Below are 13,774 nucleotides of genomic sequence, written 5' to 3'. Positions count from 1 at the left end.
CTCCCGGTTGGACGTGCCCGGAAAACATCTCACCAGGGAGGCGTCCAAGAGGCATCCTGATCAGATGCTCGAGCCACCTCATCCTACTCCTCTCGATGCGAAGGAGCAGCGGCTCTACTCTGAACCCCCCCTGGATGACTGAGCTTCTCACCCTATCTTTAAGGGAGAGCCCAGACACCCTGCGGAGGAAACTCATTTCAGCTGCTTGTATTCGCGATTTCGTTCTTTCGGTCACTACCCATAGCTCATGACCATAGGTGAGGAAGGGAACATAGATCGACTGGTAAATTGAGAGCTTTGCCTTACGGCTCAGCTCCGTTTTCACCAAGACAGACCGATGCAGAGCCCGCATCACTGCGGACGCCGCACCGATCCGCCTGTCGATCTCACGCTCCATTCTTCCCTCACTCGTGAAGAAGACCCCGAGATACCTGAACTCCTCCACTTGAGGCAGGATCTCGCTCCCAAACCTGAGAGGGCACTCCACCCTTTTCCGGCTGAGGACCATGGTCTCGGATTTGGAGGTGCTGATTCCCATCCCAGCCGCTTCACACTCAGCTGCGAACCGATCCAGAGAGAGCTGAAGATCACGGCCTGATGAAGCAAACAGGACAACATCATCTGCAAAAAGCAGTGACCCAATCCTGAGTCCACCAAACCGGACCCCCACAACACCCTGGCTGTGTCTACAAATTCTGTCCATAAAAGTTATGAACAGAATCGGTGACAAAGGTAAGCGCTGGCGGAGTCCAACTCTCACTTGAAACGGGTTCGACTTACTGCCGGCAATGTGGACCAAGCTCTGACACCGGTTGTACAGGGACCAAACAGCCCTTATCAGGGGGTCCGGTACCCCATACTCCCGGAGCACCCCCCACAGGATTCCCCGAGGGACACGGTCGAATGCCTTTTCCAAGTCCACAAAACACATGTAGACTGGTTGGGCGAACTTCCATGCACCTCCCAGGACTCTGCTAAGGGTGTAGAGCTGGTCCACTGTTCCGCGACCAGGACGAAAACCACACTGTTCCTCCTGAATCCGAGGTTCGACTATCCGACGGACCCTCCTCTCCAGAACCCCCCCGAATAGACTTTTCCAGGGAGGCTGAGGTGTGTGATCCCTCTGTAGTTGGAACACACCCTCCGGTCCCCCTTCTTAAAGAGGGAGACCACCACCCCAGTCTGCCAATCCAGAGGCACTGTCCCTGATGTCCATGTGATGTTGCAGAGATGTGTCAACCAAGACAGCCCTACAACATCCAGAGCCTTGAGGAACTCTGAGGCGTATCTCATCTACCCCCGGTGCCCTGCCAACAAGGAGTTTTTTGACCACCTCGGTGATCTCAGTCCCAGAGATGGGGGAGCCCACCTCCGAGTCCCCAGGCTCGGCTTCCTCATTGGAAGGCATGTTAGTGGGATTGAGGATGTCTTCGAAGTACTCCCCCCACCAACCCACAACATCCTGAGTCGAGGTCAGCAGCGCACCATCCCCACCATATACAGTGTTAACACTGCACTGCTTCCCCCTCCTGAGACGCCGGACGGTGGACCAGAATCTCCTCGAAGCCGTCTGAAAGTCGCTCTCTATGGCCTCCCCAAACTCCTCCCATGCCTGAGTTTTTGCCTCAGCAACCACCGAAGCCGCATTCTGCTTGGCCTGCCGGTACCTATTAGCTGCCTCCAGAGTCCCATAGGACAAAAGGGACCGGTAGGACTCCTCCTTCAGCTTGACAGCATCCCTCACCGCTGGTGTCCACCAACGGGTTCGGGGATTGCCGCCACGACAGGCACCGACCACCTTACGGCCACAGCTCCAGTCAGCCGCCTCAACAATAGAGGCACAGAACATGGCCCATTCGGACTCAATGTCCCCCACCTCCCTCGGGACATGGTCGAAGTTCTGCCGGAGGTGGGAGTTGAAGCTATTTCTGACAGGGGGCTCTGCCAGAGGTTCCCAGCAGACCCTCACAACATGTTTGGGCCAACCAGGCCTGACCGGCATCCTCCCTCACCATCGAAGCCAACTCACCACCAGGTGGTGATCAGTTGACAGCTCCGCCCCTCTCTTCACCCGAGTGTCCAAGACATGTGGCCGCAGGTCCAACGACATGATCACAAAGTCGATCATTGAACTGAGGCCTAGGGTGTCCTGGTGCCAAGTGCACATATGAACACCCCTATGCTTGAACATGGTGTTTGTTATGGACAATCCGTGACGAGCACAGAAGTCCAATAACAAAACACCACTCGGGTTCAGATCGGGGGGGCCATTCCTCCCAATCACGCCCTTCCAGGTCTCACTGTCATTGCCCACGTGAGCATTGAAGTCTCCCAGCAGTACAAGAGAGTCCCCAGAAGGTATGCCCTCTAGCACCCCCTCCAGAGACTCCAAAAAGGGTGGGTACTTCGAACTGCTGTTTGATGCATACGCACAAACAACAGTTATGACCCGTCCCCCCACCCGAAGGCGGAGGAAGGTAAACCCCACTGTACAGGCTCCAAGTTGGGGGGCAATAAGTATGCCCACACAACCGCTCGGCACCTCTCACCGGGGGCAACTCCAGAGTGGTACAGAGTCCAGCCCCTCTCAAAGAGATTGGTTCCAGAGTCCAAGCTGTGTGTCGAGGTGAGCCCGACTATATCTAGCCGGAACCTCTCAACCTCGCGCACAAGTTAAGGCTCCTTCCCCTTCAGAGAGGTGACATTCCATGTCCCAAGAGCCAGCTTCTGTAGCCGAGGATCGGACCGCCAAGGTCCCCGCCTTCGGCCACCACCCAACTCACACTGCACCCGACCTCCTTGGCCCCTCCCATAGGTGGTGAGCCCATAGGAAGGGGGACTCACGTTGTCTCTTCAGGCTGTGCCCGGTTGAGCCCCATGGGTGCAAGCCCGGCCACCAGGCTTTCGCCATCGAGCCCCACCTCCAGGCCTGGCTCCAGAGGGGGGCCCCGGTGACCCGCGTCCGGGCGAGGGAAAACTCCGTCCAAATTTTTTATTCATCATAGGAGATTATGTTGAACCGCACTTTGTCTCATCCCTCACCTAGGACCAGTTTGCCTTGGGTGGCCCTACCTGGGGCATAAAGCCCCGGACAACGGAGCTCCTAGGATCATTGGAACATGAAATCCCTCCACCACGATAAGGTGGTGGTTCGAGGAGGAGGTGTCCAGTCATGAGAAAAGGTATTTAAGGTGGTCAGTCGCAAATTATGCTTCCCTTTGACTCTCCCCTGAAGAGTGACAGCATGGGATCCTCAAAGCAACCCTCAAAAGATCTGAAAACAAAGATTGTTCAGTATCATGGTTTAGGGGAAGGCTAGAAAAAGCTGTCTCAGAGGTTTAAAATGTCAGTTTCAACTGTAAGGAATGTAATCAGGAAATGGAAGGCCACAGGCACAGTTGCTGTTAAACCCAGGTCTGGCAGGCCAAGAAAAATACAGGAGCGGCATATGCACAGGATTGTGAGAATGGTTACAGACAACCCACAGATCACCTCCAAAGACCTGCAAGAACATCTTATTGCAGATGGTGTGTATGTACATCGTTCTACAATTCAGTGCAATTTGCACATAGAAAATCTGTATGGCAGGGTGATGAGAAAGAAGCCCTTTCTGCACTCACGCCACAAACAGAGTCGCTTGTTGTCTAAATGAGAATTTGCATAAAATCCAGATTCATTTTGGAACAAAGTGCTTTGGACTGATGAGACAAATTGAGTTATTTGGTTATAACAAAAAGCACTTTGCATGGTGGAAGAAGAACACCGCATTCCAAGAAAAACACATGCTACCTTCTGTCAAATTTGGTGGAGGTTCCATCATGCTGTGGGGCTGTGTGGCTAATTCAGGGACTGGGGCCTTTGTTAAAGTTGAGGGTCGGATTAATTCAACCCAATATCAACAAATTCTTTAGGATAATGTTCAAGCATCAGTCACAAAGTTGGTTACGCAGGGGTTGGATATTCCAACAAGACAATGACCCAAAACACAGTTTGAAATCTACAAAGGCATTCACGCAGAGGGAGAAGTACAATGTACTGGAATGGCCGTCACAGTCCCCTGACTTGAATATCATTGAAAATCTATGGGATGATTTGAAGCAGTCTGTCCATGCTTGGCAGCCATCAAATTGAACTGAACTGGAGAGATTTGTGTATGGAAGAATGGTCAAAAATACGTCCATCCAGAATCCAGACACTCTAAAGGCTGTTATATTTGCAAAAGGAGGCTCAACTAAGTATTGATGTGATATCTCTGTTGGGATGCCCAAATTTTTGCACCTGTCTAATTTTGTTATGTTGCATACTGCATATTTTCTGTTAATCCAATAAACTTAAAATGTCACTGCTGAAATACTACTGTTTCCATAAGGCATGTCATACTTTGCATCCGGAAAGTATTCATAGTGCATCACTTTTTCCACATTTTGTTATGTTACAGCCTTATTCCAAAATGGATTAAATTCATTTTTTTCCTCAGAATTATACACACAACACCCCATAATGACAACGTGAAAAAAGTTTACCTGAGATTTTTGCAAATTTATTAAAAATAAAAAAACTGAGAAATCACATGTACATAAGTATTCACAGCCTTTGCTCAATACTTTGTCGATGCACCTTTGGCAGCAATTACAGCCTCAAGTCTTTTTGATATGATGCCACAAGCTTGGCACACCTATCCTTGGCCAGTTTCGCCCATTCCTCTTTGCAGCACCTCTCAAGCTCCATCAGATTGGATGGGAAGCGTCAGTGCACAGCCATTTTAAGATCTCTCTAGAGATGTTCAATTGGATTCAAGTCTGGGCCACTCAGGGACATTCACAGAGTTGTCCTGAACCAACTCCTTTGATATCTTGGCTGTGTGCTTAGGGTCATTGTCCTGCTGAAAGATGAACCGTCGCCCCAGTCTGAGGTCAAGAGCGCTCTGGAGCAGGTTTTCATCCAGGATGTCTCTGTACATTGCTACAGTCATCTTTCTCTTTATGCTGACTAGTCTCCCAGTTCCTGCCGCTGAAAAACATCCCCACAGCATTACGCTGCCACCACCATACTTCACTGTAGGGATGGTGCCAGGTTTCCCCCAAATGTGACGCTTGGCATTCACACCAAAGAGTTCAATCTTTGTCTCATCAGACCAGAGAATTTTGTTTCTCATGGTCTGAGAGTTCTTCAGGTGCCTTTTGGCATACTTGAGGTGGGCTGCCATGTGCCTTTTACTAAGGAGTGGCTTCCGTCTGGCCACTTTACCATACAGGCCTGATTGGTGGATTGCTGCAGAGGTGGTTGTCTTTCTGGAAGGTTCTCCTCTCTCCACAGAGGACCTCTGGAGCTCTGACAGAGTGACCATCGGGTTCTTGGTCACCTCCCTGACTAAGTCCCTTCTCCCCTGATCGCTCAGTTTAGATGGCTGGCCAGCTCTAGGAAGAGTCCTGGTGGTTTCGAACTTCTTCCACTTACAGATGATGGAGGCCACTGTGCTCATTGGGACCTTCAAAGCAGCAGAAATTTTTCTGTAACCTTCCCCAGATTTGTGCCTTGAGACAATCCTGTCTCGGAGGTCTACAGACAATTCCTTTCACTTCATGCTTGGTTTGTGCTCTGACATGAACTGTCAACTGTGGGACCTTATATAGACAGATGTGTGCCTTTCCAAATCCTGTCCAATCAACTGAATTTACCACAGGTGGACTCCAATGAAGCTGCAGAAGCATCTCAAGGATGATCAGGGGAAACAGGATGCACCTAAGCTCAATTTTGAGTATCATGGCAAAGGCTGTGAATACTTATGTACATGTGCTTTCTCAATTTTTTTATATTTAATAAATTTGCAAAAACCTCAAGTAAACGTTTTTCATGTTGTCATTATGGGGTGTTGTGTGTAGAATTCTGAGGAAAAAAATGAATTTAATCCATTTTGGAATAAGGCTGTAACATAACAAAATGTGGAAAAAGTGATGCGCTGTGAATACTTTCCAGATGCACTATATATTAAAGTTGCTACTTTGAAAGCTCAGCCATTGATACACAAAAATCCAAACAATTAAGAGGGGTTCCAAAACTTTTTCATATGACTGTAAATGTCCTTGTTTACTCCATGTTCAAACCAGCCATCTTTTATATCTCTAAACAATCATTAGTTCAGACAATCTAAAGAAAAAAAAAAGTTTTTTTTTTGTTTTATTTTCTTACGACATGAGATACATTGGGCATAATTAAAATTTTGTCAGGAAATGGCTTTGTAGTATTATATAGATGTTGTATTTTGTATTTTATACTCTAGATGATATAATATGTTATTCTTTTAGGAAAAAAGATTAGTATATAAAAATGTAATTGTCAAGAAAGTTTAAATATTACTTAGATATTAACTTTACTCATTTTAAGTGAAATATTTACCAAATGATTTTGTCAGTGGCATAGTTTTGAGCTTTACTTGTCATATAATTTCTGTATTTCTGAGAAGTGTTTGTGCTTTAAGATTTTTGTACACATCTTTTTCTTACAAAAGTGATAAGCACATGACTGTGTCACTCCGTTTTTTATCTGTATTGGAAAACACTGAAAAGAGAGAGCGCTTTCCTAAACAACTGAAGACCACTGGTCTAATCTGTGCTGTATGTTTTTTATTATATTGTATAACATTGTCATTTTTCCATTTGTTGAATACTTATGCATCTCAAATTATCAGCAAGTCTAGAACAATGTTATAATATAAAAAAAATTATGGCACTAAAGTTCTTCCATGACTCACAGAGATAAAAAAAAATTCAGTTTAATTTTTTTTTCTTTTTTGCACCCACCATGCCTAGTGCTGAAAGAACCTCTGTTACTCTGGACTTGGATGGCATTGTACAGGTTTTGGATCGCCATTTACATGACCCTGGAACAGGCATGATGACTCGAATTGCTGTTCTAAAGTGGCTCTACCACCTGTACATCAAAACGCCACGCAAGGTACACCTCGCAGTACTAAACATCTGTAACTTCTATTGGGTAGTCAGGTGACCTGCAGCTGTGATATTCAGTCTAATATAGACAGTATTACTGCTGTCAGCATAGTTCAAAAAGAATACTTCTAATATTTGTTATGAATTATACTGCTAATAATATGTCTGTTTTCTTCTTGCCTTCAAATATCCAGTTTTCATTCCAGCCCGTCACAGGGATCTGTGCCCTTTATTACCCTACTTGCAGTCAAAGTTTGAGTCATGAGTATTCAGTTGAAATATTCAATTTAGTTTTAGCCTTTTTCTACTTTTGGTGCTCTCTGTAAAAACTGGTAAATCTTGGTCCAATCAAACTTCATTATTAATTGAACTTTAAATATTCAATTTTTTCCCTTTGTCTGCATTATTATCTATCAGTTTATTTTTGGTTAATGTTTGTACAGCCTCAATTATATCATTCATCATTACCAATATAGATTAAAAATATTTTCTTAAAAAGTATGTGTTTTTGATAATCAAAATACTAATGTATGTTTATTGAGTGGCTTTGCTGCTTTGGATTTTTTTTCTGGTTCCACTTTGTTGTGTCATTTTATTACTATTGATAGCTGTTTTTATTAAATTACTTTTTGTGAGTATTAAAAGGATTTAGTGTTTTTCTTATTTTTTCTTTTTTAGTTTTGCTTATATAGTTTCTTGAGTATAGTGATCTGTTTCTGTCCTCTTTTAAGGCCTTTTTTTACACCTAGGTTGTTTGGTTTGGTTTTTTCATTCTCTTGGTACGATTTCCCCAAAAGTCCAGTTTATTTAGGTGGATGTGAATGTGCCAGTCTCACTCTGTTATGGACCAAAACAAAAAAGGTTTGCATGAAGTCTGAATGTGATCCAGCACAAGACCGATTAAACTACACAAAATACTGTGCATTATCCATGACATTTTATGTGCTGTGGTAGGCATGCTGGGTACCTACTGTCAGCAGTTGGGGAATCTCATTCATAGCATAACAGGTACACATGTAACTCAATTTGTATTAAACAACTTGCATAAAGTTACTCTCTCATTCAGAGTAGCACCTGAGTAACAGCAATGGCCTGTGAGACCACGATTCAGATGTCCTAATCCTGCACCATGCACACAGGTTGGGCATCCTCTCAATACACACACACTAACATTGACTTGTTAGTCAGTGTTAATCAAGCATTCCAAAGTGAATATTAATTACAGATATGTACAAGTGTTAAGACATTAGACATATGCTTTGGAATAAACTAAATTGAGGTTATGTTCATATTGTGGCCACTGGAGAGTAAATATGTAATATTATAGTTAAATGAAAATGGCAAGTCTTCTGTCACAAAACTGAAGCACAGCAGTGTATGCCATCAGCAGAGTTTTTCTTCTGTTCTACACTTGGCAATTTGAAATGTGTCCTTCAGTTCAGTGCATAACTTACTGGAGCATAATTTTCAAGTAGTCCTCCAGTTGATAGTTACGGAAAATGCAATGGTGCGCAAATAACTGCCATGATATTTTTTCCCAGGGAAAAATGTTTCTACCCAATGAAAGAAGTCCATGACAAGCTCACAGGATATGTACTGATACTCTGTTTGGACAAAAGTATTAGGAGACAGCTCTTAATTATTGAATTCAGGTATTTCACGCAGACCTATTGCCACAGTTGTATAAACTTGAGAACCTCGCCGTGTAGTCCCCATTTACAAACATTTGTGAAACCAAATGGCTCATTCTGAAGAGCATTGTGACTTCAAGTGGGGTACTGTGATAGGTTGCCATCTTTGCAATAAGACGGTTTCTGAAATTTCATCCCTGCTGGATATTCCATGGTCAACTGTAAGTGGTATTTTTGGAAAGTGGAAGCTTTTAGGAACAATAGAAACTCGGCCACGAGGCAGAAGACCACATAATGTCAAAGAGCAGGGCCAACGTCTGCTAAGGTGCATGGTGCCTCAAAGTCCCCAACTCTTTTCTGATTACATAGCTGAAGAATTCCAAACTTCCACTGGCAATAACTGTGCAATAGGAGCTTCATGTTATGGGTTTCTGTGGCTGAGTTGCTGCATGCAAGCCTCACATCACCGGGGGCCTCATGTATAACGGCGTGCGTAGAACTCACACTATAACATGGCGTAAGCACAAAAGCGGGATTGTGCGTACGCACAGAAAAATCCAGATGCAGGAATCTGTGCGCACGCATACTTTCACGTTCTTCTACTACATAAATCCCGATTTGGTGAAAAGTAACGCACGTGCACGCGCCTTCTGTCCCGCCCCAACTCCTCCCAGAATTACGCCTCTTTGAATATGCAAATCAATATAAATAGCCTTCTGTGAAAAGACAATGGGAAAAGCACGGGAGAAAATATAAGAATTTCAGCGAATACCAAGTGGAGGCAAATGAAAAACGTACTATTTGTTGGTTTAAACAGTGGTATAATCAACAAAAGGAAGCTGATCGAGTGACAGTGTGTCGGAGAAACTCGAAGGCTCAACTTCACAAAGTCGCACAGTGCCCGAAATAAAAAAGAAATCACATATCAAAGTCGCCGTGAAAAAGCGAGTCGTAGCCCACCGTCTGACTGTCATATGAAAGCTTATTAGGGTACAGACAAAAAAAAGGCACACAGTGGGGAAAAAAGCACGAAATGTCAACTTTAATCTCGAAATTTCCACTTTAATCACGTAGTTTATTTTGCCATTAAAGTAGAACATCTTAAACTTCATCTTAAAATCGTTTAATTTACTAGTTTCTCAAATCCTATTGTAACTAAAGTGGCATGTTAAATGCTTTGTTCTGTATTTGATCTTCTATGTGCTCTATGTGTATGAATCACTACCTTCTTTTTAAACGGGCTTTCTCTTTCTCCGACGGGACACATACTCCATTACATTCTTGATATTACAGCTCTCTGAATAATTAAAATACTGAGATGTATACGTGATATCTTTTTCATGATGATAGGAATGAAAGCATGTTATTAAACATGGGAAACACGGTGGCGCAGTGCTTGTTCATGTCTCACGCAAGAGGCTTGCTGCGCCATGCGCAACCTTCAGTTAAATAATTTATCACAGCAGTACTGTCTCTTTCAAACGTACTAACCTCCAATTCCTGTCCTTACTTTTCTTTCTCCAAAAACTCAATCGCCACACAATAAGCTATGTAATAGACGTGAAGCCATCTGTAAGCTTAGAACTTCGATTCTTCAAAACTTTTAAGGAACATTGAAATATCTTAGTAGTACGTGTTTAATTATTATATCCGTCTATCTTTCCAGTGTCGCGTCAGCACCAGCAATAATACAGCGCAAGGCAGGAACAATTACTGAACTAGCTAGCGCTGCGGCACCGTGTCCTCACATGTTTAATTATTAACAATACAGATTATTTAAATGAAGTTAAAGTTTTATCTGTATAATATAATCAACATGTTTTGCTGCATTTCGTCTTAGAAATGAATACCGTCATCACATGTAAATACGCGCTTTATAAAGTGGCGCAGGTTGTGCAATATTATAACTGTAGTGCAAGTTTACAGTGGGGTAATTGTACTTATAAGTCCAAATATTTCTACAAGGAGCACTTGATGGACTGATTTAGTGTGTTTAGAGTTCTTGGGATGAAACTGTTTCTAAACCGCGAAGTCCGTACAGGGACTAAAGCGTTTGCTGTGGCTCAGGCAGCATCTGCTTCATGCTGTGTACCGATAATTCTCTTTCCAATCAGCTGCTGCTGTGATTTCCCACTCAGATACAGTAATATAAATACTCTGAGTGGTGCAGTGAGAGTAATGTGGAAAAAGATGATCTGCTGTGGCAGCCCTTAACGGGATCAGCTGAAAGAACATGCAGTGAGAGTTACAACGCTAAAGCAGTTATGGTATTTGGAATACTATGGCTATTCCCTGGACCATTATATTGCTACAGGTTAATTACAATCAGATGCATTACACTAATAAACAATATGCAGTTAATTTCAGTGTATTTATAAAGCCGCGCCAGGAATGTGGATTTAAGAAAGAAAGAGTGATCACACAGGAACAGTAGCACTGCTTTGACACTGGGTGCCGCCAGTCTGCAAAACCGGGCGGATAAATTGCGTACGCCAAGGAATGAGTTACCGTGGAAATGTGCGTGGCTTTACGCCAAGTTTAGGTTTTATACATCGCGATTTGAGCGTGGAAAGGTTCGTACGCAACATTTCTGTGCGTACGCACCGTTTATACATGAGGCCCCAGGTCCAATGCCAAGTGTCAGAGGGAGTGTGTAAAGTACACTGTCACTGGACTGTGGAGCAGTAGAAACGTGTTATATGGAGTGATGAATTGCGTTTCTCTGTTTTGCAGTCAGATGAAAGAGTGTGGGTTTGGCAGATGCCAGGAGAACTGACTGCACTGTGCCAACTGTGAAGTTTGGTGGAGGGGGCAATTTAATGGTGTGGGGCTATTGTTCAAGGTTTGGGCTCGGCCCCTAATATCCAGTGAAGGGCAGTCTAAATGTTTCAGCATACCAAGACATTTTGAACAACACTGTACTTCCAACTTTGTGGAAACAGTTTGGGGAAGGCCCTTTTCTATTCCAGCATGACTGTGCCCTAGTGCACAATGCAAGGTCCATAAAGACATGGTGGGATGAGTTTGGTGTGGAAAAACTTGACTGGACCACATAGAGCCCTGACCTTAACCTCACCAAACGCTTTTGGGATGAACTAGAACAGAGATTGTGAGCCAGGGCTTCTCGTCCAACTTCAGTACCTGACCTCATAAATGCTCTTCAGAATGAATGGGGACAAATTCCCACTGAAACACTCAGAAATCTTGTAGGAAGCCTTCCAAGAAGAGTGGAAGCTGTTAGAGCTGCAAAGGGAGAACAAACTCCATGTTAATGTCTGTGTATTTGAAAGCGGTGTCATTAAAGTCCCTTGTTGGTATAATGGTTGGATGGCCCAATACTTTTGTCCACATAGTGTATGTTTAGTACATTTGAAAGGTTTATAGTGTGAAACACAACTGAACTAATTGGAAATTGAAACAAAGTAGAGAAACATCCCTGGAGATTGTGAACAAATCAAACATACTAAGAGTGTGAAAACACCTTTAGGTTATGAAAGGCTGGGAGCAACAGAAACAGATAATGGTGGCATTCATTCTTCCTGTCCTTTCCTAAACATTATTTGAATGTCTTCTGTTAATTATTTATTTTTCCTTTTTTCTGTCAGATATTTCGCCACACTGACAGTCTCTTTCCAGTGCTAATGAAGACACTGTCAGATGAGTCAGATGAGGTAAGACTGACAAATGCACATAGAAAAAAATTACTCCTTTTTTTTAAGTATAGTACATGTTCAGCATGTTAAAACATCCTGTGTTTAATAAGGTGTGTATTTGCCTAGAAAAGTTGTAAGTTTACCTGTGCCACTATTATTTGTCAAGTGTTCTTTGTTGGAAAGAGGTCAAACATGCATGAAATATTTTGAATGTAGTCCCAGAAGACTACACTAATTTTGTAATCCAGCACATAATTAGATTTCTTTACACTGTCTCTTTGAGTCTTCCTCATATGGTGTATTTAATAGCTCAGCTGATTAAAATGGATGACTCATTAAATTATTTCTAAAGATAAGTAAAGAGAACTAAACAATAGAGAAGTTAACAAAAGAAGGTGCACTACATTGGAGCAGCAGTTATTGTACAAAATGAAATATTTGGGAGCATTGGCATTGCCAAATGCATATGGAGACACCTTCACTAAAAACACAATTTTAAAGGCAGTGAAATGAAAATATGCTCAACATTATGGCTTTCTACTTATGTTAAAAATCTTGAACTAAAATAGCACACTGTATATTTGCTCTAAATCATAGTTTCACAACTTTTTTGGGGTCAGAGCGCACATTTTCAAAGAGTGATTCGATAGCGCCCCCCCTTGGGTGACCTATACTATACTATATATTGAAAAACAAGGACAGATTTTAAAAATTATTTTATTAGAAGATGTGCTGAGCCCCCTGCTCTTCACGCTGTACACACATGACTGCGCCCCCGCCCACCACAGCAACACCATCGTCAAATTTGCAGTTGACACCACTGTGGTGGGGCTTATCTCTGGGGAGGATGAGTCCGCCTACAGGGACGAAGTGGAGCAGCTGACAGCATGGTGTACTGACAACAACCTGCTCCTGAACACAATTAAGACCAAGGAGCTCGTTGTGGACTTCAGGAAAAAGAAAACGGACATCAAACCACTCTACATTAGAGGGGACTGTGTTGAGAGGGGTGTGATACTTTCCTCTTCCTGGGAGTCCACATCATGGAAGACCTGTCCTGGGGTGTGAACACAGTTGAGCTGGCGAAGAGACTTTATTTCCTGAGAGTCCTCATGAAAAATAACACCCCCCAAAAACTGCTGGTGCCCTATCGCCTCTCTATTGAGGGTATCCTGTGCTACTGCCTCTGTGTGTGGTTTTCCAGCTGCACAACAGCACAGAGGAAAACACATCAGCGGATCGTAAAGAGTGCCCAGCAGATCATCGGCTGTTCTTTACCCTCTCTGGATGAACTGCACAGCTCTTGCTGCCTCAGGAAAGCGGAAAACATCTTAAAAGACTCCTCACACCCAGCTCATGATATGTTCCAACTGTTGCCATCAGGCAAAAGATATAGGAGAATCAAAACAAAGACTAATGGACTGAATAACAGTTTCTACCCTGTTGCTATTAGGGCACTGAATGCCACTTAATCACCTCCAATACAGCAGTGCAATAGATGACTTTTTGTGCAATAGTGTTTCATGTGCAATTAAGGTCTTAT

At 43.5% G+C, this 13,774-nt stretch overlaps 1 protein-coding gene across 1 annotated transcript in view; it reads left to right on the top strand.

Annotated features, from left to right (window-relative positions):
- vac14 (vac14 homolog (S. cerevisiae)) overlaps positions 1–13,774 on the top strand; it is a 201,993-nt gene that overhangs the window by 76,483 nt on the left and 111,736 nt on the right. Inside the window, exons 11-12 of the mRNA XM_028809690.2 lie at positions 6,810–6,954; positions 12,184–12,249. Coding sequence (XP_028665523.2) covers positions 6,810–6,954; positions 12,184–12,249 — 211 coding nt within the window. The remainder of the gene's footprint in view (positions 1–6,809; positions 6,955–12,183; positions 12,250–13,774) is intronic.

This window comes from Erpetoichthys calabaricus, chromosome 9 (assembly GCF_900747795.2).
Source record: "Erpetoichthys calabaricus chromosome 9, fErpCal1.3, whole genome shotgun sequence".
NCBI lineage: Eukaryota > Metazoa > Chordata > Cladistia > Polypteriformes > Polypteridae > Erpetoichthys > Erpetoichthys calabaricus.
Note: the sequence above shows the minus strand (reverse complement) of the source record. Positions and strands in the feature narration are given on the sequence as shown.